The 27,910-nt window shown below is 39.4% G+C and overlaps 1 protein-coding gene across 5 annotated transcripts; it reads left to right on the top strand.

Annotated features, from left to right (window-relative positions):
* Window positions 1-298: 298 nt before the first annotated feature.
* LOC106494064 (interleukin-1 receptor type 1) lies at window positions 299-27,361 on the top strand. 5 transcript variants are annotated; one of them, XM_067294784.1, is made up of 14 exons: window positions 299-353; window positions 1,704-1,785; window positions 2,439-2,482; window positions 4,321-4,404; window positions 5,697-5,763; window positions 7,461-7,692; window positions 9,757-9,946; window positions 11,026-11,200; window positions 12,926-12,991; window positions 15,818-15,938; window positions 18,217-18,362; window positions 19,950-20,093; window positions 21,185-21,349; window positions 22,928-27,361. In XM_067294784.1, exons 4-14 carry the CDS (start codon window positions 4,402-4,404, stop codon window positions 23,320-23,322), a joined length of 1,704 nt encoding a protein of 567 aa, XP_067150885.1. In that variant the 5' UTR covers window positions 299-353; window positions 1,704-1,785; window positions 2,439-2,482; window positions 4,321-4,401; the 3' UTR covers window positions 23,323-27,361. The 5 variants fall into 5 exon arrangements, with proteins under 5 accessions (XP_067150885.1, XP_067150888.1, XP_067150878.1 ...); XM_067294787.1 differs by lacking the exon at window positions 2,439-2,482; XM_067294777.1 differs by lacking the exons at window positions 299-353; window positions 1,704-1,785; window positions 2,439-2,482; window positions 4,321-4,404 and having other exon boundaries at window positions 5,673-5,763.
* Window positions 27,362-27,910: the final 549 nt, after the last annotated feature.

Genomic DNA, 27,910 nt, shown 5'->3' on the forward strand with positions numbered 1-27,910 from the left:
AGCCCCTCCGTGTGAGGCGAGATGCCCCAAGGGAGGCCGCGCAGGCCCGAGCAGCCCGGCAACGCGGAGATGGGCAGGCGCGGGACGTGCTTCAGCCAGCGGCTACGGCCGTGGCATCGGTTGGGCACCGGAGCCGCTGGCAGCGAGGCAGACGAGCCCAGAGAGGCGCTGAGCCGGCGCCCCCCGGCTTCGCGGTGCAGCGCGGGGCCCGTGGGGGGGCGGCCGGCTCCGCGCCCGCGGTGGCCGGAGCTGCCCCTGGGCGGGGCGCGGCGGCGGGGGGCGAGGCGGGGCCTGCGGCGCTCGCTGCCGCTATGTGGCGCGGGCGGCCGCGGAGGCGCGGGGCGCGGACGGAGGTGAGGACGAGCGCGGAGAGCGGCGGCGGGTCGGGCTCCCGCTGGCCGCGGGCGCCGCCATTTCGCGTGCTGCGCGGGAGGCGCCGCGGTCCGCGCTGGGCCGGCGGAGTGGCGCGGCGCGGCCGGGCCGGGCCGGGCCGGGCCGGGCCGGGAGGGGGGCGCCGGAGGCGGCAGCGCCGCCTGCGCCTCGACGGAGACCTGGCCCCTCTCCCGCGGGCAGGCCTGGAGCCGCTGGTGTGGGCTGCGCCGCGGTTACCTGCGCTGCGCTCGCCGCCTGCGCGGTGTGTGTGCGCGGCTGCCGGCGTCCCGCAGCCGCTGCGGTGTTTACTCGCACTCTCAGCAGTCGCTTTTATCGACCGTTTCTGCGTGCTTGCTGTTAGCGTATCGCGGCACACAAGCGCAGGTAGGAAGCAGCGTCTGAAAGGAAAACTGGGGGAGCTGCTGATCTCTGCCACATTTGCTTAAAGTATGTGTAACAGGAAGCAGGGTAAGGCTTGGTTTGAATCTTCTTGGCCCCACCAGGCGCCGCAGAAGCTGTTTATTGCCTAACCGTGGTCCAGAAGGGCGCTTTTTTTAACCATGAGAGTGACGACAGGAACGAGGCTTTGGGCCAGAGAGATGCCCTGGCACAGCTGCCTGCCGAAACATCTGTATGAAACCCAGCAGACAGCTGCTTTGCCGGTCCTGGGGCTGTGCTGGGCTCATCCGAGACGGGGCTTAACGGCTCTCTGTGGAGTGACAGCGTCGTCGGGATGCGTTATTAATTACAAAGCTGATGAATCAAATCCTGGTTCGAGGTAGTTCTTAGAAGCAGCTCCAAGTTTGGACTGGATTATTTCGCCAGGGGCTTGAGCAAAATGCTGAATGCATTTCGTTTTTGTTCATCGTAAATTTGGCTGCTTCATGCTTATTTGACTTGGACCCTTTGTATGTGCTTAGAGTCTCAGAAACAAGTTAGGGTTGCCAGACGAAAGCATACTTACCTTTTGTATAGATTGTGAAACCAGAATGTTTTAAAAGTTAAGAAACTGGCATAAAACTGCCTACAGGAAAAATTGTTTTATAACACTGAATCCTTAAGTCAAATATTTTTAGTTAATCTCTAAGTTAGAATTATCTAATGCTTTCTTTTTTGGTAGACATTATTACTAATTTTCCCTGAGAATAATGCATGAATTTTAATATTTAATTTAATATCATTGTATTGTTGAAATGCATGCTTTTATTTGCATGAGCACTTCTGGTAGTCTGTTTACCTGGCTTTTAATTCCACTTGAAAAATGTTAGAGAGTAATAATTTACTTTGGACTTAAATATTCTTATCAAGTACACATTGCTTTGTATTAACAGGTAACGGGAGCTGAAATGACATAGAGAACTGTTCCAGGCTCTGACTGCAACATGGGCTTCTTTCACTTGAGGCTGAAATGAGGTACTATTTTCAAATGATTTGAATAAAATCACTCCTTTTAAGGTAGTTTGGATGCTCTGGTTGCCTGCTGTTTGACAGGAGGTAGAAATGGGTAGGATGGGTAGCTTTTCATGGTGCTGGAATCAAGTGGTGGCCAGATTCATAGATCTACAGATATGCATTTTTTTTGTTCTTCTGTGCTTTGGTGAAAGGTGAGGCAATACCTGTAACAAATATTTTGTTCAGATTCTAGATTTAGAGTGACTTTATACTTTGTCTGTCTCAAAGTTGGCCTGGGATTTAGTTCAAAAAGATCTAACGATTTCAGATCTCTTTTCAGACATTCTTCTCTTAGTTGTGTGACTTCATTTTGATTTAACTTTAACACAAGGCCTTGAATAACAGATTTTCTTTAGGGGTATCTGAGTTAAAGACTGCAGTTTGTGATTATCGTTTCAGTGTCAGAATACCACAGTGGTCATCCAGACCCACCTTTAGAGGGTACTTGTGCATCTTTTTGTGGAACTCAGTGTTCATGCATGTGCCTGTAAAGTCATCAGCTGCATTTTTGTTTTTATGTTGAATATGTTTGAAAGGAAAGTTGGGATCACAAGAAAGAGGTAGATGGGAAATAAGCTATGGTCTGCTAGAATAATTTTTCTTGCTTTGCTTAGCTCAAAGAGGCTTGATGACAAGAGGAAGTACAGCAAGGAACAAGGTGTGAGCTGTATGAATTGGTTTTGGTGGGCTGAATCTCGTCTTCAAATGGTTGGTTGTTGTACCTTGGAGCAAGTGTCCATACAATTTTTTTTTTTGCGCAGTTTCAATTAAACTTTATTAAAGTTTTATTTAAATTTTAAAAAGTTAGTGCAATTCTCTTATATAGGTGTGCCACTAAATTGGGGCACTTTACACCTCTCAGCTATTATGTTGTTTGCAAAGATGGTAAGTAGTTACCTTTGAGTCATGTTTTCTATGTTTCTCTTTATGGCTAGAAGACAAAGAATCTGTTTGTTCTCCTTGCTATAGAGTCCCCATAAATAGTGATCAATACTGAAAGCCACCTAAATAAATTAGTAAGTGCTGATACACAATTGAGGGGCTTAGATGCTGTCTGAGCTACTGTCTTGAGCGTTTTTCAGAGTGTTGGCCTTTGTAACAATCAATCACGTCTGTGTATTTATAAACTATTTACAAGTGAAATCTTTTGGAAACAGAAAATTTGGAAAACAAAGATGCAGTTATGCCTGTTGCACGGCTTCCTGAAGGACACGTTCACTAATTCTGCTGCATACAGAGTTAAGGACTCAATACATCTTTAAAACCTATTCTTATTTCATTGAAAATTAACAGTGTGCCTATGGCAAGTAAAGGGCAGGTTCTGTGAAGAGAGACAACCTGTAAAGAACAAAAGTCAATATCTTAAATTAGGTCCACATATTTTTCTATTTCTGTTCACAAGATGTTCATTTTAGAGACCTGAAGTAATCAGTTCTATTTCAACTATGGGAAGATAAACATTAGGAAAGTAACTTATGAAATCAGAAGAAACCTTTTTTTAGTAGCTCAGACCACAAGGAGGATTGGTTGATTTTGTTTGTTTCTTAAAACAGTTCACATAAATTCTTCCTTTGAGTCCAGCAAGCTTTGAGCCAAAACAGTTTTCCAGACTAAGTATATATGGCAGTCTTGGCAGTGAAGTTGCCATTTGCTCTATGCAAGTGAGATTACTGAGCTTCTGTTGTGTCACGAGGTGTGAGGGCATTTCATGTTGCTGTGACTGAGAGAGGGCAGTACTAGGCTAAAGCTGTTAGGTTTGTGAACAAACCTATGCTTTTTAAGCAAAGCTTGCTGTTTCACGTTTGTTGATTTTGGATAATGCTTCACTGTAAATCCTGCTTAAGAAAGAATGTTTGTAAAAACCTTGTGGGGTCACTTAAGACCATACTGACTTGAACAGAAATGCTCTGTGTACTGTCAAGTATTGCAAGTGCAGAAGATGGTTTCTTCCTTTTTTTCCAGAGTGTCTAAGCTCTACCTCTGTCTTAATTGAATTTAAAAATTCAAAAATTAAAATTGTTGTAAAGAACAGAACTTTAAACAAGCTGAGCTTAGCATACAATTTAGAAAGACATCCACTATTGGTTTTAGAGATGAGTAAAAGGTACAAAAATGTAAAGTTTAACCAGTTGGATTGTTTAATTGTTCTTCCCTAAACTTAGATATTCTTTATTTCTTTTCAGTTGTTAAATTTGTTGTACAAAATGGCTACTTAAGTCTGGTTTGGTTGCTTGCTTTGGCACCTGTGTAATATCTCCTTGTTTTTGACAGAAACATCATTTACCAAAGGTTTTTGCTAGAATGCTGGGTAAATCTTTACTGCAAGTTTTGTTGTTGCTATTTTTTTTTAAAGTGTCTGCAGTGTAGACAGAGGGATGGGCTTGCTTTTACATTTAGGATGTCTGTAGAAAATTTGTTTTTGTATGTTTATGCTGTTGTCCAAATGATGCACTTTGTTAAATCCCTTCCCCCCCCCCCCTTCTCTGCTCTTTACAGGTAAACTAAAACTTCAAGAATGATGATCATCTCATTGGCAAGTTACAGGAAAAACACACATAAGGCAACTAAATAAGGACTATGGTATGAGTGCTTTGTCAGATAAACTGTCCAAAAGAAGTAAATGTTTGGCGGCTGTTACATGCTGCTGTTGAACTCTGTTCTGTGTGTCCCTCCCTACTACCCAACACTTCTCTATGTGAAATGTTTTGAGAGAAAGAGCTGATGTGCTTATTTGTTTTGGATAGAGTGAATTCTGTTGGATATAAAAGTAAGTCAGGGTCATGCATCTTTTTCAGGGAATACCTCCTCCTCTTTCAACCCATTTCTATCTGAGCAGAAGACAAATATTAACTAAAACCTATGCAATGTACACTGTGCAATAGACTAGAACTCTGCTTTGGTGTGAGAGGGAGCAGCAGACAGAATAGACCTGAATGGAGGAAAAGCAAGACAGTTAAGTGCAGGCCTTGACCTACTAGGAGCTGTCAGAAAGGGATGGGATTAGCTGTTTGTCAGCTGGCTGACAGTAGATGGCTTGGGGAAGGGCTCCGATGATATCATGTCAAGAAAAAGCAGGCCCATATAAGAGTGTGCAGGATGTGGTTAAGATTCAGAGGTTTTGTGGAAGCATGTACCAGGCCTTGAGGACAGTGGGTTTCTGTTCAGTCATGTCTTGGTTGGAGAAACCTGCAAAGAAGACTCGAGCTGTGAAGTGATCTTTACAGTTCTTGAACATTTTGTTGCTGTTTTGTGTGTGACCACAGCACGTTCACAACAGCTATGGTTTCCACATATGTCTGACAGGCAGTATTATCACTTTCGAAGTGAATGCGGGTGCCTGCCAATTCACCTTAAGGTTACAGTGTGTTTGTTCTTCAGCAAAGAACTCGAAGTTCATCTGCTGTGAACAGCAGTGCTGTGTCAACTGTACCAGCACAGTTCAAAGAACTCTTAAACCTCTGCAATTGTGTCTACCGTAAAAATGCTGAGTAGCGTATTCAAACTTGATATATAAATTATGCAATATAGTTTAAACCACTTTATGCTAGCGTATCTTCGTCTGTGCTAAAGCTTTTTGTGTGTGTGTGTACGCGTATGCGCGTGCCTAGCTAGACTGGCAAAAGAAATTACATGTTTAGCAAGAGAAAGTTGGAAACATTCTAATAGAAAGCTGAAAACTGAGCAGCCTTCTGTGGGGCCAATCAGTGCAGCAGCTGAAATGTTCGAAGGCTGGGACTGAATTACCAGACACATTTTTTTCCCTCCCCAAGATGACTAACGCTTCTGAATTTTCAAGGAATAGTGCAGGATGCTGAGGACAGTGTGGCTTAAATATTCTTGCTCTACTAATGGAAAAAACTTCTTCTTTGCAGCAAAAGATGATATCTGCATTTTTGCTCATTGTCTATCTAATTCTAGTGACATCTCCGTTCAATGCTGGTAAGTTAAGTATGTTGTTAAAATTGTCATTCTGAAAAAGAAAACCTGCTAGAGACAAATTGTGTGTATCTAGTAGAAAAGAGTTACCAATAACAAATAGTGGATTTGGGGTTTGCTTATTTTTGCTTCAGCATATTGAAGATATGCCAAGTGCTTCTTTTTGGACTGAAGCTGCACTTGAGATGGAACAGCTTAACATAAACGTGTTTAAATCTGGCCACTTTAATTTGAGGATATTGAGGCTTTGAAGGTCCTCTTTATATTTCATATAGAGAAAATCTGAGGAGATTAGTGTCCTCAAATTAAAGTTAGCTGTTGAATGCCTTTTGTAAGAGACAGGCTTTCTTTCTAGTCCTGAAAACAGATATATAGGGCCCAGTTTACTTCTGCAATGAATTAGTATTATTTTTAATGGCAGATTTAATTTTTCAATAGAGTTTAAGATTAAATAGACTAATAGTGTTTGTCTTGCTACTCTTGGTGTAAGTAGTCTAACATTAACGGATCTGAATTAGTTTATGCTCCATAGGGAGCTGCTTGGGATTTTTTAAATTAGTTTGACAGGAACGGGGTAAAAGAAGGGTGAAAACTGTCTTTTGAAATTGAAAACTTTGGCTTTGCATTCATACAGTCACTCACCATGATTTGTAAAATCTGTTCAGTAAGAATTTTTGCAGTTTCATAGCAATTCAGATTTGCACATGTATGCAGAAGTTTGGAAGCTTTTAAATCTGCTTTACGACCAAATGTCCTGTTCACTTGATGATAAACTGGTATTCTCCAAATAGTTTTGACTTGCAGATTTGTGTTCTTGATGACTTCTTGCACTGTCTGTCCTTCCTCTCCCCTCCAGTATTTTCTGGCTAATTAAAAAAAAAAAATCCTTGCCAGGATGCATGGTTGTATCTTGTTAACTTGTTACGCAGCCATAGTTATAAAAATGCTGTTTATGCTTGGCTTATAGCTCAGTGTGATGTTCACAACCATGTTTGTCATTTAAAGGAAATTCTCGATAAAGAGGAGAGAAATTGCAAACTTAGTAAGGAAATAATACATTGCAGTCAAGACTTCATAGTATATATATTGCATGTTCTCAGATTTGGTTCTTATAATGACGTGGTTCATAGATTTCACTGATGCGTTGAGATCTTGATCTAATTCCTTTATATCTTGTTTTTCAGGTCAAAAACACTTTTTTCTCTTTTTTTCTCCTAACCTGTTTTTGACCCCACAGTCGCAAAGGCTAGAGTTCTGTGAGGAGCTCTGCACTGCTAGTGTTTGTGCTATTCTTTTATAGATAGTATCTACATTAACAGTTTGGTAATTCTGCATAAATACTAACATGCTCAAATAAGCAAGGATAGGAAAAATAAGTTCTGAAGCTTGTGTTGCCTGATAAATCACATTTATTTTTATATATCGTGATTTACAGTGAGGCTATTGGACTTACATGAACATATTACCTGCTTTAATTATGGAAAGTTATAGCTTAAGCTTTATAAAATACCTGGTTTAGATCCTCAGATGGAAGGGGCTAAACAAATGAAAAAGAATAGTTTCTCACTGTTTTGATGATAAATTGTTACAGAAAGATTACTTCCCAATTCTGTGCAACTGGGAATGGATATTAATGCTTCTAAAAACATTAAAAAAGTACAGATTAAAAACATTCTTAACATTTTTTTTTCTTTTAACAGGAGAATGCTCTATCTGTGATTACTATGTGCTTGTTGGAGAGCCTACGGCTATTAGTTGCCCAATAATTACATTTCCGGTGCTTCACTCTGATTACAATCTGACATGGTATAAAAATGGTAGTGTTACACCAGTAACCACAGAGAAACATGCCAGAATCCATCAGCGAGACGGCTTGCTTTGGTTTATTCCTGCAACACTGGAAGATTCTGGACTTTATGAATGTGACGTAAGGTAAAGGAGGAGGGAAACAACTGTATTGGTAGTGTGTACAGTGCAATAACATATTCATGGAACTTGAGTGTGGGTTTTTTGGGGGGTTTTTTTGGTAGAGAACTTGGATAAGTTAAAGTTTTGATCTTGCTTGTTGTTTCTATGTGCTACCCTTTTTTCTTTCACAGTAGTAGAATTTATCATTGCAAAGTAATTCATGCAGAAGAGTTTATGTTAAAGCACAAAAATATTTACAATGGGGGATGTGTGTGTGTGTGTGTGTGGTTTATGAAGTGTAAGCTCAGGAAAGTCTTAACTGCTTCAGCTTTTTCTAGTTCAAGCTGTTGTTTGTTCCTGACAGATCAGGAAAACATTTTGGTTTCTTTGTTTGTCATGGTTAAATGGGGAAGGATCTAATAAAAGCAAACTCTGTATGTTATACAGTGTCACTACAAACAGACTTTCTGGAGTGATCAGCAACTTTTGGGGAATTGTTTTAGAAATGTACAAATTAAGAGGCAGAGAACCATTTTTATTTGTCTTATTTCAGAAGCTTTAGCAAATGTTGTTAGGCAAAAATGAGATAATGCCTGTGAAGATCAAGACATCGTGTTAGAGAGTATCTCAAAGATCTAAGTGCGTGGAGAAGAAAGAAAAAATGGATTCTTTTCAACTCTTTTGCAATTTTAAAACTCTTGTATCTAAAGCTCAGGTTAGTGGGTTGAACTTTACCGCTTCAGGAGGTTGAATCTTTCCTACAATGGCTGAAATTAACTGTTTGCTGAATGGGAAAATAATTTCAGGAAAGTGCACAGAGATTGTTCTTTTCATCATGATCTTGCTGCAATACGCTGAAAACAGCCAGTGCAGGCTTTTGAGATGACCCGAAACTTGTTTTAGAAGTGTGTAGTTATGTGTAATAATGGACATACAGTACACCAGTTATTCTAAAGGGTTTTGTATTGCAAATGAAGTAACAGTGATTGGTAAGAACTTATAGTGTAGGCAGAGATTGTAGGCTGTTGCACCTCTTGTTTCAGAGTCAATAATGAATCTAAAACTGGAAGAGGGAAGAAATGTAATTCCTTCAAGCTGACTAGTTAAGTAATAAACATAAGTTTAGTCATTCTTGTTCTATTTCTAGTTATTCTGTCCTTGAGCTATATTCCTTTGGGCACCTCACATCTTGTTAAGTCTAGCTTGCGTAATGTCAGCATGCTGCAAAACACATAAAAGTTCAGTTGCATTAACCATAGGCTATATTTTGTGCATCAGACACTTAAACCTTAATTATAAAACTTGCCAAAGTGCAGTGTATGGAGGTTGTAGCTAGGAGTGTCAAACATGGAGTTCAGTCTTTTGGGAAGTTCTCACTTAGCAGAGCATTGAGAAACAAAGCATGAGCAAGAATTGTCAAAGAGCATTCCTTTATCTCTCGCTTAGACTTCTGGTTTCTAGTGTCATCTCTCTTCGGCAGAGCTCCTAGTGTACTACAGGTATTCCTGTCAGTGTCCTGTGAGATCTCAGTTTGAAGTAGTTTCGCATTGGCATTGCACCTTGGTACATCTTGTATTCAAAAACTTTGTCTCTCTTCTGTGAAGAGTTACAGTCTGTTTTCCTTGAAGTGCCCCTTCAAGGAATGTCATCAGGGACCTGAACCTGTTTTCCTCTCCTGTTCACATTGGGTTTGTTTGGGACTGAAGTTGTTTCAGTGCGGTTATGTTTCGAGTGACTGCAAACTACTGTGTGTTGGCAAATGTAACACTGAGAAATGGAAAGGCTTGGCTGGTGTTGTGGGCACCGTAGAGCTTTGACTGTGGGACTGCTTCTGACTGCTTCTCTAATGCTTCCAGAGGAGATGCCACTTCTGTTCACGACTTGGCATCAGGGCTTATTCCCATCTCTCTTGATCTGGTGCAGGGAGTGAGGAGCTAGAGAGGCTGTAACAGGGGTGTTAGAGGCAAGGCTGGTGGAGGTGCTGACATTCCTCTAAGTCCTGAAGTCTGCTCTCCATAGACTTCCTGGCTTTTTGAAAACAGTGGACTTATTGTTATTGACTTGAGTCATCTGCTTTTCTCGTTACAGGAGACTTAACCACTCTAACAAAAAACCTATAAATCTAACAGTTTTTAAGAATGATAACGGTTTGTGTTTTAATGGACAAATGAAGTTTGAACAAAAAGTGATGAGCACAAATACTGGAAAGATTATATGCCCTGATCTAGAATATTTTAGAGATGAAGACAATAATGAGCCTGAAGTACGCTGGTATAAGGTATTGTGCACCTATATTTGACATACAAAGGATAGAAAATGTTCTATTTAAAATGTGTTATACAGTAAATCTGAATAGCAACTGTTGGAAGGAGAGGCTTATTCTCTCTACAGTGTGAGGTGTCTGTCTTGCCACATTATTGGGGAAGTGTACAGAATTGTAAGAGGCATATTTTAAAGAAACAAGGTATCTGTTTTGATTGCAAGGTCTTTCAGAGTCAGAGATGTGTGATCATACCTTGCTTTGGTTTGTTGATTCATGAAATAATCCAGTTTCATTTCTTTTATCCTCTGTTTATTTTGTTTAGACGATAAGTTTAAAAACTTGTAAGTTTTGTTAAATATTAGGCTCTGGATAGCTATATCAGTTTCACAGAACATGATGCTTGTCATGGTTGATTATGGTGTAGTATCCTTATGCCTCTTGCTCTGATTCTGGAAAAAATACTCTATAGACTATGCAGGCTTGGCAAGGTATGTTTTGCTCATGATGACGTAAAATTCTAAAGTAGTTCAACTCTTGATTCTGATACTGGTTTTAGATACCTGTGTGGGCCTGTATATTACATGTGAAATATCCTCAGTGCTGCACCTGGTGTACATCTTTTTTGAGATGAAATGATTCTAAACTCTTAAGTCAGGGAAGAGAAAGGAGTTTTTCTCTGCATTTGCATTTCCACAGAAATGGTAATATGTCCAACAGCATGGGTCACTGCTACAGCAGCTCTGGTGTATCCCAGTGAAGCAGAAATGTAGGCATGCGTTCTCTTAAATTCTGCTACAGGAATAATAACCTTTTCTACAGGTGGGGTGGATAACTGACAACCACTAGGTGGATGTAGTAAAGTAATGGACACCATTTCTCTTAAAGTACAACATTTGAAAACTTAAAGGATTGGTTGCAGTGATTCAAAAGGTGCAAACAGCAAGACATCAGCAGGCTTCAAATTAGGGCATAGTGACTGTTGGATAAGATCCCCACTTTGTTTTTTTAAAAAATGGTTATTTGTTTGGCAAGTATTTTAATACTCAGTATAGTTATTAATTTCACAGAATCACAGGTATTTTTGATACATTTAGGAATGTAAGCCTGGCTTCCTAGAAGACAAGCGACTTCTCTTGGCAGAGGGTGAAAATGCTATCTTGATTCGCAATGTAACTGTACAAGACAAAGGAAACTACACATGCCGTATAGTATATACGTATATGGGAAAACAATATAATGTTTCACGAACTGTGAGTCTAGAAGTTAAAGGTGAGTGCATTGAGATTTTTCCTTTTCTTTTTGGCTCTGCTATAATTACTTCTATGCAAGCATAATCTTATTTGGCATGTCAGTTTACCGGAAAGCATGTTTTGCTCTGTGAAATTACAGCTGCAAATCTTCTCTAAATTAATTTTGTCCTGAATGCTGAAATTAAAATACAATAATGCATGGTGCAACATGAATTTCTTCTGCCACCCATTTTGGATTAAGTCTGGATTATTTTAGATTACACTTGAGTGTGCTTACTTTCAGGAAACTTTCCATTTCCTTTTGAATGAAGCTGGGTATATGACTTTCTCTGAATCTTCTACGTGTATTTGCAGATGAAAAGGGAGGGGAGAGAAATAAAGGCAATCCTCAACAGGGTTTTTTTTGGCTTTGTTTTGTTTTGTTTGGGCAGTTTTGTTTGTTTTAAACTGGAAGGGAGGTACAGGCAGAACTGCTTCCCAGCAACAATGATGGATTTCTTGTCCAGAACTGCTCTAGTCTTTAGGAGTATTTTACGTTTTTACCTTTCCTTGCTGAGAGATTGCCTATGCCAAAAACCACAAGAAGAGAGATGGCAAATGCATGGCTGAGAACATGTTCTTCTTTTGCAAACTTTGAGAGATGCAGCAAAGATTGCTGGCTGAACTGCCAATGGATTCCCTTCTGTCCTCTCAGCTGTAGTTGCTGGCATTTGCCTTACTTGTTGCTGCCGTTGAGCAGTGCTACTGAGGAAGAACTGACAGAGGGAAATGAGAAATATGGGGTTAGGAATGAGTTAGTAGCAAGTAGCAGTTACTGGGGTAAGGAGTGGGGGCATTTGGCAATGGAACATATAAAATTGCACTTTTTTGCAAAAACAAATTAGGACCCACTAAAATAAACAACAACAAAAAAGTAAAATCTGGACTTTTTGCTGATACCATGGCAGCAAAACTATTGCCTGTGGCCCTGTTTGTCAACTTGCTATGGAAGGTGGCTAGAATCTCAGCTTATGGGAAAGGAGATGTTGCAAGCTATATAAATCCTTTAATCTTCAATAAATCTTCACATGGGAAGGACTGGCTGACTGTTGGCACTTGGCTGTGCATTTCTGCATCTGGCAAGATGCAGGGCTAGCTGCTGAACTCTCCCAGTACTGTCGTTTGTCACTTTGATCATTGTGATTGTGTTTTTGTAGGCAGCATTGCTGATGACGTGACTGGTACCATGATAGCAGTCCTTTCAGAAAAGATGGCTGGAGGTTAAGTGTCCAACTTGTTAATTAAAAAAAAAATCTCAAATTTACTGGCAGTTGATATAAAAGTAATATAAGACCAGTTGACAACAACAACAAAATCTCAGTGAACTTTGTCAGTGATGGATAAGAAAAAGAAATCAACCTCCTAGATCAAGTGAACATCCATTTAAATAAAAGAGTGGACAAACAGCCATTTTTGTACCACCTGTCTAAAGTAAGAATTCTGATTTTAGATTAAATTAACAAGATGGACACTAAAGTACTTTTAGGGTAAATGGTAGCTTCTGTCAACTTTGAACCTAAAATAATTTGTAGAGAATACAGCAAATCTCATTAGAGATTTTTCTATTAGAAGTTTAAAACTGATAATAAGTATGGTACTAAATAGTATCAAGCAATAAAACAAAACCATTGTAAAACTATCAGGTGAAATAAGTTGTGGAACATTTAATACCTGATGATTTTGTTTTTCTCTTTGTTTCTGTTAGAAAGCCCACTACAAACGAGACCAGAATTTATTTATCCACAGAACAACACAATTGAAGTGGATCTTGGTAAGTAGTGATTATTTAAGAAATCATTAACATTTAGTAGACAGGCTGAGCTCCTGGTCTTTCTGAAGTTGAATGCTAACAGTTCCACTGACTTCAGCAAGGCTGGGAGGTAGGCATGGGATTGAAGAAGTCTGGAAGACAGATGATAGAACACCATTTCCATAAGTAAATTGCAGGGATAAAACTGTATGCTTGCGATTGGAGTCTCTTGACCAGCAGTGCTAGGTGGGATGCATGTATCTTCTGATTCTTGCCATCTGTCCTTTGTTGCAGTGCCCATGTCTTGACATATCTTCAGTATATGTAGGAATATAGTTACATATATACAGGTTAGGATAGTTGCCAGTTGACCAGTTCAGTAGTTTCTCCTCTTCCTTCATTCTGAAGTTGCCAGATTCTGGTGAGGATGAGTAAAATTTGACCAAAACAGTGAATGAGCTTTAATAGAGATTATGTTCCTCCAAAGTCCAGAATGCTTTGTTTTAAACAGGAAAGTATACCTGAAAGAGAAAATTCAGGATCTGATGCAAACAGTATTATTTCATAGTCTTGCAGTCCTGCAGCCCTCAGATAGTCATTTAATTCTGTTGGGAATACTCAGAAATGGCTGTTGAGCATACCCTCACGCTCCTCTCTGCTGGTAATTACAGCTTCTCTGGCTTCATTAGAATTACATTCCTGAAAAGCTCTATTTGTGCTCTCCCACTGAAAGGAAATTTACAGATCTCAGATTGAAGTAGGAAGACTTACCACAGTTTTTTTTTTTTTAACCTCACACAACCTGTTCCCTAGGCTTTGTGTGTGAAAACTTACCTTTTCCTTAGCAACTGTAACTGTGGAAGAAATGGAGTAATGTTACAGTGGGGCTTCCATGTACCGAATCTCCCTCCCATTAAACTATCATGTAAATCTCCTCCCAAATTCTAACCGATAATTAAACATAAGTTCCCATTTAATTTGGAGAAATTCTTATCATTGCAAGCTCTACTCAGAAGGAATCTGACCTTTCAATTCAAAGGCCATTTTATTTACTAAAGACATATCCTTTAGGATTTTCTCAATCCTGTGATGGTACTTGCTGAGAGAATGGAGAATCAAGCAATTATCAGCCCAGGGGCTGTGACACTCGGCCTATATTAAGACCTGTTGTGGGACAGCTTGTTTAGACTACTCATTTTAGATGAGCATTTGTTCCACTATGTCTCATACACTATTGATTAAAAGTTGCTGGTGTATTACTGGCTGCCTAAGACCAGCTAATGTGAACAACTCTGACTTTGATTGCCCCACTGATGTTAAGAAAGCAGTCACATGTGAAATTAAAGGCTCAAGGCCTTCACTCACAGAGTGTTTTTTTTTGCCTACTGAGTAACTAAAACAGTACAAATGATTCCTTACCGCAAGGGGACCCCTTCAAGGGAAGTAAAGCAAGAACAAACAAACAACCCCACCCACCAAAAACCACACAGCACTGCCATTCAATTGGGAGTAGTATCCTCTGCCTGGTACATTTAATGGGGAGCTGGAGAAAAATCTTTGCTTCTACTAAATGCCTAGTTGTGGGGCAGAATGTGGAAACATTTGTTGAATGAGAAATGGCAGAAGAGTGTGCAAAAAAACCCTTAATATCTACATGAATGTGTGGAAATATAGGCCTATCTTTAAACCCCAACCCCGTCTTTAGAAGAACACATCATTGAGGTAGAAGGATATGAGGGAAGAGACTGAGGAGCATCTGTGGTTCCTGTGTGAAATGTATCTGTTCAAGTAACTGCTTTGCATGTGAGCTAAAGGTTTATTCCATACTTTTGATAGAGACTATCCCTTGGTGGAAGCATCTAGATCTGATGTGATTCTAGCAAAAGAAACATTTGAGATCTTTATATAGGTGAACTGAGAGCCTACCTTCTCCTACCAAATCATAACTTCCATGGGTAAAATACAGAAGGACAGGACTCCAAGAAAGTTGCTTACCTTCCTGTAAATGGAGCTCGCTGAGGTACTTTGGCAATAAATAAATTCTGCAACTTGACTTGCTTTCTTGCTACTGAGGTGTTCTGTAAGATCTGGACTCTTGGTGGCAGTGGAGCTGAGTTACAGGTGAGCTTGCTCTGGGATCAGAGTGTGGAGATGCTCAGAAACCATCCCAGTGGACAGTGTTGGCCAAAAGACTCTGATCTGAAGTAAAGAAATGCATGTTCATTAAGAATGGGGTTCAGCTCTGGAGTGTAGGCATCTAAATATGGGTATCTGCATGTGAGTTAGGGGCCTCAGCTCATCATAGGGGTTGTCATCGACAGGGGCTCAATTCAGTTGCCCACAAATAATGTCTAGTGCTGTTTGGGATGCTCTGGTTACTCTAGCTCTTCAGGTGTCTTGGAGATCTGGAGTCCTATCTGCCAGCTCTCCATATGGATGTCTTAGATGCTGGAGAGCATCTCAAATGTCACTATGCTGTGTGCAGGCAACTCATTTGAGCCCTGGAGGTCTATCAGTGTAGCCAGTGGTCTGGAGTTCAGCTGATAAGGTCCAGGTGTCTATTTTAGTGTGAGCTGACTACCATGGAGCTGAACTCCAATACTAGCTTAGACATTTAGCTCACATGTAGGCATGAACATTTAGACACCTACATTTAGGGTGGAATTCACGTCCAGATTGGAGACACCCGAGTGTGGAGTACAAATGGACGAGTTTTAAGGACTCTGCTTTTCATAAGGTAAGTGGTTTTTTTCCTTCTTTCCCTCCTTTTCCCGGCTGTTCCCCAGTCACCTAATCCTGCTTCTGTTACAAGACTTTTAATTGTCAAATTTAAATGTTTTTTTTTAGGCTCCCCTGTAGTGATGGAATGTAATATATCAAGTGGCATACCTGGCTTGATTCCATTCTGGAAAGTTAATGATGAGGATGTTGATAGCTTTGATAGCACCTACAAAGAACAGTTTTATGAGTAAGTATTCTTATACTTTGAATTGTAAGTGGATTTCTAGGTCAAGCAGTGAATCCACCATAAAGTTGACTAGTAGTCAACATCAGTAGTCATTGAAAACTGTTTAAAAGTCTGCATCAAATACATTGTATTCTTATCACTTGGTTTTAACAAATGGAAATATTTTATTATAGATACTAATGTATCTGATACAAATGTAATGAAGCCACCGTATGTAGATTTTTAGAATGCTGTTATGAAACGTATCATTTTGTAAGGTTGTTTTTTTGCATTTATTTTTACGCAATCTTTTTTCTTATAGATTAAAGCCTGGTCTCCATCATTAGTGTGGGAAGGATAGATTGTTCAAAGACAAAAGCTAAACACAAATTAAACTGGGAGGGGAAAAAAGCAATTTATTTCAATAGAGCAGGAGTTCTTTGTTACTCAGCAACTGGTTTATGCGATAGCAGAGTGTGGATGTATTGTTTTCTTTGCTTTCTTATTACGTCAACCACTGCTGTTAAATATAACCCTTAAAGCAAAGAAGAGGGAAAAACTCTCAGATGATCAGTTCAGACTCATGCAGAAGCATTGCTGTCTCCACCAAGTGCCATCATCTGTGTGTGAAATGGCTGGAGAGTTAACTTGCAGACTGCTTTTAAGATAAATCTTTAATTCATCTGTATCTGGCCTCCAGAAAGGGGCTGGGAGCTCAGAGGCAAGCTGAGCTTGTGCACATTTAGTAAATGGGACCACGCTGTTGTTTCCAAAAAGATACTGTAGATATACTATGGTTTAGAGAATGCTTTCTTTATGACCCTGCTTGAGCAAGGGGGTTGGACTAGATGATCTCCAGAGGTCCATTCCAACCTCAACTGTTCTGTGATTCTTTATACTTATTCTGTAATAAAGAATAAAAGATTCAGACCTGAACAAATTTGACCCTCTAGGACAGGAGGAGGGTGTACTAGATGTTTTCAAAAGTCCAGATGGAACAAGCTGTATGAAAAGTTAGCCAATACTTTCCCCTCAGGAAAACAATCTGAGTTCTACTTTATTCCTAAGCTCCTTTAGAGTGGATGATTTTTATTTTCATTGTAGTTCTATATATTTGATGTTCACCTGTAAATGTTGGAGCTCCACCTTATGGTCACTAAGGCACCAATAAGTCCATTATTCTTTAAGGCATAAGATTTCAACTTCAACAGTTAAGTCATATATGCAGCTCTATGCAGCTACGTTTGAAGTTGTTATAACTGCAGCTTCTTCTGAAACCAACTTGGTGCTGCTGTTGACTGCATCTTTCTGAAAAGCACTATGGCGAAATGAATCTGCAAAGTAGCAATAATATTCTAATATTATTATTAAAAAAAACCCCAACAATTGAATTTGTGGAGCATTTGCTAGTAGCAAAGCGCACTGTAGGCATGTTCAACATTCTGGACTTCTGCTGAGAATGGTAAATCTGATCTAGTTAAAACTGACTTGAATAAATGTGAACATGTTGCAAAATAATTATGTTTGCATTAAGGTCCTGTGACAGATATCACTGGCAATTATATATGTAACAGAAACTGGTTCTTCAGGATATTCTAAAAAAGGAATTTTGCTCCTTGTGTGCAAGTGCATAAGGCTGTATCGTCACAGGGCAGGGTGTCAGTTTGTAGGCACCTCCCAACTGCTGCCTCTCCATCGTATGTAAACCTACCTTACAGCAGGATGGTGTTTAACAGGATGTCATATTATATGATATATTGCCACAAGAGGCCCCAAGCCTTTTGTGGCAGTAGATACTGGAAATAAAGGCATCATCACCATGTTTGTCTTCGTTAGGCACCAGATGCACCCAGCTCTCGTGAAGCTCCTTCATCATTATTTTCCAAGCTGGTTGATGCCGTTGACTGTGGGCTACTATAAACATTGTGAGCTCAAGGAGTCTGTCTGTAAGCTTAGAAAGGTCTCCACTTCATCATCAATATAAGGAATCATGGAAAATGCCTTTTCTGCTTATATTTTTATTACTGGTTATTACTGGTTTGATTAGTCTTCCTTTCCAGGAAAAAAATAAAACAAGAAAAACAACGTGTATCTGGAAAATGCCCAGTCAACTCTAATCATGAAGCCTTTTGTCAAAGGGCTGATATTTTACTGATTTGTGCTTCACTGGCCTCTTAGGTTTTGAGAAGATAAAAATGAATGTTCTTGTATTTGTAGACAGATGAGCCTATCTTACAGTAAGCATTGATATTTCAGCTTTTTTACTAGCATTTCATTTTTACTCTTTTTTTAATGACAGAGAGGGGATGCCTCATGGACTTGCTGTATCTGGAACAAAATTTAACATTTCAGAAGTGAAAGTAAAGGACTACGCTCATAAATTTTTTTGTCACGTTGTATATGATTATCAACAAATTACAGCATACATCAAATTGGAACGCCCAGGTAAAGTATACAGTCTTGATAAAATGCTGATCAATGGTGCTGACTTCTGAATTAGTTTGACATCAGACTTACCACAGCTAAAACTGTATGATGTACCTTTGTGCTAAGTGAGTGACACAACTGAAGACCTTTCTTAGTGAAATGCCATGTTCACATTGTTATCAAAATGAAACAAAATAGCACTTTTAATCTGCTTTAGATTCTCTCATTCAGCATCTTAGAAAAGGTTAATGAAACACTCAAAAATAAGTGAAGCAAATGTATTCCTCAGTGGAATACTGTGCCTTGGTTTAGATGCTTGTACTTCAAGGAGCCTGTGGATCAGAGGAAAGCATGTGTGTAGAAGAGCACCGAGAATGGCGAATTCTCTAAAAGAACTGGGGGAAACATTGTTATGTCCAGAACAGAGTATGTCAAGAGGAAATGAACATTTTTGTGCACCTGGTTGTCCTATCCTTCAGTAACAAGCAACAGGCTCAGATTGCGAGGAGAAAAATAAGTTGTTTAGATAGCAGGAAAGACTAACAATAATGATAATGAAGCAGTGACATATATTGCTTGGGAAGGTTATGGAGTTTCCATTGCCAATGAATGTCCTGCATTATCGCCTCCTAGGTAGGTGTATGCATCTTGACTGGGCGCATCCTGCCACTTGTTGGATACCTCAGTCTTGTGCTGGGAGACAGGATGTTAGGCCTGTTGCCAGCCAGCCTGAAATTTTTCTTTATAGTAGATGAACTTTAAAGGTAGAATGAGTTTTTAAAACTCAAATGCAAGACTAAAGAAATTCATTGTTTGTATTCAGAAAGAGGTGCACAGAAAAGCAAACCACCAGAATGTATAACTGTCACATTTTTTAAATTTAGCTACAGAAGATTCTCTGGTCTATTCACCTACAAAGATGGATTTGTCAACTGTGAGTCAATCCTTTGACAAGCATCATTTTCAGATTTACTTTTTTCTGGCCACATTGTAAACAAATCATTAACTGAAAATGGATCTGAGGTCTCGTGTGTTACATGACTTGACTATAAATAAAATGTTTGCATACTGTAAATTAAGGTCTTCCCTATCAGGGTAGGATTTAAACCTCAGAAATCCTTTAATATACATGAACTGAAAACTACAGTTCCATTTAAAAAAAAAATCAATGGTAGGTCTTCATAGAGGTTAGACATTATAGAAAGCTGGTTAGTCGGGGGAGCATGGTCAGTAAGTCATTTCCCCAATTCTGACATTCTTACTTTTTTGACTGATCAAATTTTGTATGAAAATTCTCACTCTACTGCTGCACAGTATCTCTGTATCAATATTTTTGTGTTTTGGCTGAAGAATAGCTGCGTTTGTCGCATTGCTAAGGTACCTTTTCTCGGAAAGATAAAAGTAGACTTGTCAAATAACAGTATTTGTTGAAAGCATGCATGAAGAATCTTCAATCCTGTTTGTTCATTGCATTCTTGAATCCTTTAATGACTGAACGATTTTTGAGGACCCAGCTGCCAGTTTTTAACATTTCTCTTCTTTTTTTTCAGTTCCAATATATAACTTTTTTCCCCCTTCTCCTTTTTTTCCTACTTTCTATTGCAGCTCCAAATATTCAAGGTTACTTAATTGGAGGAGGAGTTTCTTTGGTATTTTTAGTATTTTTTATTCTCTTTGTCTACAATATCTTCAAAATTGATATTGTGCTGTGGTATCGGAACTCCTGCCATCCCTTCCTGGGTAAAAAAGGTATGCTTATATAGCAGTACAGATGTACTTTAAGAATGTGTTGTGTGTGGTAATGAGTAGATTACCTCTATCTTCCCTTACAAAGTGATGAATTAACCTGATGGAGTGTGACTGGGCCTTTCTGGGATTTTTCAAAAGATGACACACTTCTGGGATGTTTAGAATTAGTTTAAATGACCAAAGCATCTACAGGGAGAAGTCAGCAACTTTCTAGAAATCTAAATGTTAAATCTTGACTTCTGCATCATTCTTCCCCTTAAAGTTTCACTTCAGTGGTTTCAATGCACAGGCTATTCTGACAGCAGTTGTTCGGATTTCCTTTAATTACTATTCTTATAAAAAGCAGTAATACAATGGAATTGCTTTTTTCGTGAAAGAAGCAGGGCAAATTTCACTTTGTTTTTCCTATTTGAGGACACTTCTGATTATTTTACTTTCTGTAAACTCCTGGCATTTGCAGTAACATTGACAGGTGTGCTGTCTGTGACAGCAGGATGCTGACGTATGGCTCATTTGTGAGTATCTGAAAGGAGGTGCATAGGTAGAGCAACAGATAATATCTATTAGAAGTATTGAGGTATCTGCTGGATTTCTGTGAAGTCTTTTAAATTCAGCCTTTCTGAACAGTTTGTTCCAAATATTTAATATACTTCTGATATTCTTGAAATATATCAGATATTTGGGTTTTGCTTTCATGTTTAAGTTGGTGATTGTGTTTGAAACTTCAGGTTACAAAAATGACCCATGAGTTACATGGTATTTTGAATTTTAAATATTGTGTTGTACTACTGGAATGACTACTTTTCCGAATGCTTCAGTGGTAATGTTTTTGGTTTAAGGTTGAGTAAAGAATATTCAGACCTACTTAATTTTACAGGTCTTTTTTTGCCTATTCAGATTCAGGGTACTGAATTCTCAGGGTCTCATTTTACAGTTATTCAGGCTCAGTATAGTTATATATGCTTAAGTAATAGTAAGATTAGGACCCAAGACAATGCTTTAAGTGTGTGTGTGTGTGGGGAATAGACTTTAGGGATTTTTTTTGTCTTCAGAATCCATTTTTTATATTACTCCTGTTGCTGACTCTTCAGTTTCAGATGGGAAGATCTATGATGCTTATGTCCTGTATCCAAAGAACAGAGTGAGCTGCTTGTATTCATCAGATATTTTTGCTATGAAAATATTGCCAGAGGTCTTAGAAAGACAGTGTGGATATAACCTCTTCATATTTGGGAGGGATGATTTACCAGGAGAAGGTAAGCTACCTGAAGGCATATGATACTTGAGTTTTCTCACTGGCTGCAGAAGCGAACTGCAAATATAGCTTGAGTACAGGTAATCAGATGTGGTGTTAAGCATCTCCCACCATGAGCTATGATTTTCATATCCTCCCTGGAGAATGAGGAATACAGCAATGGGTGCTCCCATGAAGTCCTGTCTGTCTCAGCCTTTTCCTTGTCATCAGTTAACTTTTCCTTTTTTTTTTCTGTTTGTTTGTTTAGGTGGTGGGATGTTTTTTGTTTGTTTTTGTTGTTGCTGTTGTTGTTTTCTTTTTTGTTAATATCTGGCTAACCTAGACATCTGCTGATAGAACGATGCTCAGGTGAAGAGGAGTTGAAGTAGTTGTTGTGAATGATGACTCATGGCAGGAATGATAGCAAAGTGGATCTTGTAAGTGGTGTGAAAAGAGCTTGTTGCTGTGAGGTGCCATTTGACAAAAGCGCTTCTCTACTCTTTCACTTTTATTTGCTCTGAGGATTGCAGTCAGACTGGAGGAATGCAATAGAGGGGATAACAGATGCTCAGACACTACAGGTGAAGAAAAAGGAATACAAAGCAATAATGTGTTATCAGGAAAGAGCACCTGAATCAAAGAATACTTGTCTATAGTGAAAGTTTTTTACAAAGTATTGTTTTGCAAGAACTTTAAGAAAATCCTTGTGGACGTTTCTTGTTGTGTCACACAGACAACTTAAATTTCTAGCATCTAACACTTGAAATTGCAAAGTCTTTCCCACTGACTGATTTTTGTGAGGTGTATGGAGAAAAGCCTTCTGAATCTTTCAGTCTTACGGCTTTAAAAAGACAATACTGAGACAGAATAAATTTGCTGAATAGGTCTTAAAAAGAAGTTTTTGTTTAAGCAGTTTTTGCGGGGGTAGGGGAACAAGCTTAGATCAGGTTCATGTCTGGAGCACTTTTTATACATCTCAAGACTGTTGGTACTCGTTCAAAAGGGAAGGGCTGCCTCAGAAATAGAATCTAAAGTGCTTCTTTACCTTGAAAAACGTTATGGTCTGTTCTCAGGATTAAACCACATGTGTTTTGTGTTGTACTTGCAATGTTTCCCTGTTTCAGAATTGAAAGTCATTGAAGGGAGGATTCTGTGTTTTCTCTGAAATTTGCATTGTGTTAAGCATATCAGAACAAGCCGTTTAAGGAAAAAGGGTATAGTTTTACCTAGGGCTATATTTATCTAGGCCTAGGATTTTTGAAACTTGTTTCTTGTTTGTGTTTGTTTTTGCAGTTGCACCTATGGTGATAATGAAATGTCAACAACTAGATAAACAGTAGAGAGCTAGTTACTCTTCTTGGTTTATACAAGACAAGAACATAGGTACGCAGTCTGAGGTCAGATTGTGTTGCATTAGCCAAATCTCTACTTGTCAGCTAAACCACTGTAACTGCTTGCTTGCTCGCTCGTATCCCATCCCTAATTATGCAGTAAAGTGTTTTGGCTCAAACAGCAAACAGTAAATGAAGCGGCTGCAACATGGCAATAACAAAATAAAAAGATACAGCTTTAATTTTGCACAACCTTTTTCTCTCTACAGCTGTGATCAGCACTGCTGATGAAAAAATCCGCCAAAGTAGAAGAGTGATAATTGTTTTAGTACCGGAACCATCCTGTTACAGTATTCTAGAAGATGTGTCTGAAAAACAGCTAGCTATGTATAATGCTCTTATCCGTGAAGGCATTAAAGTAATTCTAATTGAACTTGAAAAAATACAAGATTATGCAAACATGCCAGAATCCATTAAATACATTAAGCAAAAGCATGGGGCTATCCGATGGAAAGGGGACTTCTCGGAGAAGTCTTACTCAGCAAGTAGCAGATTCTGGAAAAAAGTGCGTTACCACATGCCATCCAGAAAAAATAGATCTTCATCAGGATTGCATTTGTTACCAAAAGACTTTAATTCTCCCCAAATTACATCAGAAAAATGATACCTAATGACTATGCAGTTCACATAACTGTTGATGGGTTAATTGAAGGTCACTTGTATCTGTTTTGTACAGACAATCTCATCCGAATTTTCTGGATTAAAGGCACATTGTCTACAGATGTGAATCATCCTTTCTTCTGGCCAGATCAACAGAACACCTTGAAATGTCATCAGTAGCATAGTGATGGCATGAAAACCATGTAAGAAGTGCATAAGGACTTCTCCAAGAAATGTGCTGTGATTTGGTGTTTTTTTCTGGTAAAAAAAATGCAAGGGTAAAAAAACTGTCAAAAAACAACAGAAAACTTTTTAGAAATTAAAAGTTGAAAATGAAGGAAACTGTATTAATGTTAATTGTGATATTGTGTTGATTGTGTGAATTATGTTGAATTGTGACTTGGTTGATGCCAGTAAATATTTTTCTTTTTTTTTAATTAAATGACCTGAAACTTTTATTTGTTAAAAGTTTACTTGCTGCTTTGTTCAGTTTGCTCAAAGAGAAATCCATCTATGTTACTTCATTGCTGTGATATCCTCCAAGAGAAAAGGTGGGAGACAATCCTACCTCCCAGCAAAAGAGCTGTTGAACCTGAGTGTAAACTCTCTTCCCTGATCTGTGACTCTTTTACATTCTAAAGAATTGTGTGGTTTTTCACTTGCTTGTTCTACTCAAACATTATAAAAATATCATTGTAATGTTGTGCTGAGATATAAAGTTCTAATCCCCAAAGGATTTTTTTTTTCGGTTAGGTGGCTTAATATATTTGTCCTTATTACACATATGGAACAATGAGCTAATGACACAGATTCTGTAGTGGGGAGTGCAGGATGGTTAGCTTCATTTTTCTTCCCCCACCTTAGGGACCAAATCAAGGTGCTTCAGAGCACAGTTAGGCTGCACAGCTGAGCTGTTCTTGTGGGTTGCTGTTGCTGAAAGAGAGCAGGCCTTCCCTCCTGGTCCCAGCTGGGGTGCTGGCTCTAGTGTTTGTCAGCTCTGAAAGCTGACTGAAGAGACTAATGTGGCAGAAAGTGTTATGTTCCTTGGGTTAAGTTTTCTCCCAGATCAGTGAGTTTATGTGGTTCCCTGAGGGGTCAGTAGTGTAATGGGAGAGGAAAGGGGTAATAGGGCCAGGCTTTTTGGCTCCAGGTGCATTTAGAAAATAAAACTAAAATAGCATTGTTGCCCAGTACGCAAAGTCGGAGAGAGCTGGCCCGCATTATCCCCAGGAGCTGCTTGCCCCTTTGTTTTTGTGTCCCTGTCCCCGTCCCTGTCCCCCCCCCCCCCACGCCCCTCTTCCCTGATTGTATCAGGACTCTAAAGTGATTGTGTACCTGATTTGCCTGGGACAGGATGAATTTAGACTGGAGTCACAACTTCTGTCACTGTTTGGGATAGCTGTTTGGAAAAGGAAGTTGTCAAAAGTTACTGTGCATGTTGAATCTTTTCCTTTTAATGTACAACACGCTTTTGTTAACTCTGAACTTAAGCTTGACTTGTGTTCACAGTGATGTAGTTTGCAATGATGGATTTGGGGGATTGATTTGATTTCAGGAAATCAGCAAATATGTTTAAAGTCATGTTTATAGCTGTGGATTTTACAGGGGGAGATGTGGAAAGCTAAATTGCCTGTGCTTTTCAGTCTCTGCTTAATAGTTTACATTTTTAAGTTATTAGATCTATTTGTATAGGAAAGCTTCAAGATTTGACTGTTACACTCTGTATACTCAGAGTGCAAGGCATATGTAGCTGTTCTGAGCAATACTAGCAAATTTCAAAGTTTGCTGAATTGTATGCTAACCTGGAAACCGAACTCTGGTTGCAACTGCTTTATATGGGCATTGATTTGTTTTTGCTGCTAGTGATTTTGGCTGATGGTTTGTTTATAAAAAGAAATATTTTTTTGATTTGGGAAGACAAGTATTGCACTGCTTTTGTGGTTTTTAAAATGTAGATGTAATGATCAATGGAATGTATTTCTAGGGAAGAAATATAATGGCTCTGCTAATTGTGCATGGGTAGAGAAAAGGCAAATGGTTACTTATTACATTTAAAGTGAAATTTTGCTTGTGTACCAGTTGAGAAATATGCAGGTAGGGTAAGACAGAGATCTGTGGAGACTTTTCTTGATACATGTCACAGTAGCAGATTCTTTCCAACTCTAGCTTTTCCTTAGACTAAATGGAATTTAGCTTTTAAACAACACAACTCTGCAGTTGTGTACACAACTCCTTTGTGATTGTTTGTTCTAGTATTAATACCTGCCCTAGTAGAGATATTCAGGAGGAGACTTCCCAGCAGATTGTTGTGATTTACCTGCAGCACCAGGGAGCTGTAAGCTTCCCACACCCAAAGTTTCAGATGTGCCTTTAACCATTGCTTGCCACTCTGAATTCCTGTTCGTGTTTGCATCCTGTCAGCTTCTGCCTTGCAGCACCTTTTGTTCTCCTCCCACTCCAACTCCAGCATATCTTTTCCTATACAGCTCCCTTATTCTGCAACAACGAACTTACTGCTGTGTCAAACTGCTTCATTTTCCAAGCAGTCCTGGAAGGCTGTTGCTTGTACAGCATTAAGCAGATATTTTTTTTCCTTTGAGTTGGTCTTTTGATATTTCCACTTGTTGATCTGAAAAAATGAGTGTTCTGCATCCTTCAAAATTCTTTTGGTCTTTGAAGGCTGCTTTCTTCTTTTTGACAGGGCAGTGTTGGCTTTTTCTTCTTTCATGGCTCAAGTGTTTATCTTTTTATGCCTCCATCCTTAGTGAAAAGAAACGGATAGTGTGAGGTACCATCCTACAGAAGAATTGTTCAGTGCATATGGACTCATCTGACCCTTGTGTTCTGCCTGATGCGTGACAAAACCAGTGGAAATAGCTTTGTCTCCCGACTGAAGTTGTTTGGTTACTTGAGTGTATGCTGGAAACTTGAAACTGCCTCTGACAGCTGATGCCTTCTATGCTTTGTGCCTCTCTTGGCAAAAAAATCCAGCCTTCCTGAAAAGATCTTTTGACCTTGTCAGTCTTTCTCCGCTGTTCATCCTGTGTCCTATTGTGAGAAATAGGGCTGCACGACCACGCTACATATCATTCAATCCATGCCCTTGGTAAACAGAAAACCAGCTAGAAAGTAACAATAACCAACAGCTGCTTATTTAACTTGTTCCTAAAATTTTCTACCAACAGACTTTGCAACTCCATAAGCAGCTATTTAAGGTGTTTGGTTTTTTTTTTCCCCCCACCAGAATGGAATAAGAATCTCTTCATTTCGGAGTAGGAGGGAAAAAATGTGCATTTGAAATGTCAAAGATTATTTCAAACTGTCACAGTACTGGAATGCTTTATTGCTGAATGTTCTGTATGTATAGACCAATGCCTATGCTTATCTTCTGTTCTCATTCTGTGTTTTGTTCAGTTTAAGACAGAAGTGTTAAGGGAGGAACACTTCTGGTTATAAAGTGCCACATTCACTTGGCTGTTGTGCAGAATCTGCTTTTCAATATGGTGCGTGTTTGGTGACGGTCTATTGTAGGATGAAAGAAATTTGGGTAACCAAGATCCGTCTTGGCAGGGGTAATGCACTAAGTGTTGCAGCTCGCAATTAGATATAATCGGTAAAAGAATTTAGGGAGGGACAGAAGCTGTGCAATTTGGTCTTGGAACTCTTTTGTAAGAAGATCCCTATTTCAAATGTGAAGATTAGACATTGGAAGTACCATATTTGTACTCTGAGGACTAAGGTATAATACTCCAATTTGCGTTTCTGTCACAACAGCTTGCAGGATGGAGGCCAACAGAATTTCAGCAACCTTGGGCCTCCTGCATTTTTTTGCTGACTTAAATGGATTGTGGTATGAAAAACTGCTACTTGGTATCCCTATCTTTGGTGGAAAGTTATTTGACTGAGCCAAAATATTGTTTTTATATTTGTACTTATTGATATATTTATACAAGTGATGCTCAAGTTTTCATGTGTGTTATGTAAAGACACTTTGAAGAAAAGTCCATTTTTTAATTCAATAAAACACTATCTCCCGCTCTCTCTCTCTATATATATATATGTATTTCTTACAGTGCTGCTTTTTTTGCCTCCTTTGTTCATTCTCAACATGCTTTAGTGCACAAACAGCAGTCTTAATTTGAAGCATCTTAAACACAATAGTTTTATTAGCCCTGCATTCAAGCTATTTCTCTCAGAAAAGGATGTGTGTGGAGAAAGGGTCTCATTAACCATCAGGTTAATCTGGTCTCAGTACCACATTTAGCACAAACCACCTTGCCTTGCCTGGGCAGAGAAGAGCTGTGGGCTCTCTGCCCTGTCCGATACCCGCCCTGCAGTGAAGGGAGGCCAGAGCAGCCCCAAGGCTGCCCTCTCGCTTGTGGGGACCAGTGCTGTCCCCAGCAGCTGAGCAACCTTCTCCTGCTGCAGCTCTTCAAGGGCTGGCAGAAACGAGGGGGGGCACCCGAAAGGAGAGTTGAAGAGTGTCTTGGCTATAGGGGAGATAAAGCCTTCTCTGCTTGACCCTATGAGGAAGCGTTGGCTTCCTGATCTGCTCCAGGAAAGCCAGAGCTTTGGCAGGAGGGATGTAGGGG

This window comes from Apteryx mantelli, chromosome 1 (genome assembly GCF_036417845.1).
Source record: "Apteryx mantelli isolate bAptMan1 chromosome 1, bAptMan1.hap1, whole genome shotgun sequence".
Lineage (NCBI taxonomy): Eukaryota > Metazoa > Chordata > Aves > Apterygiformes > Apterygidae > Apteryx > Apteryx mantelli.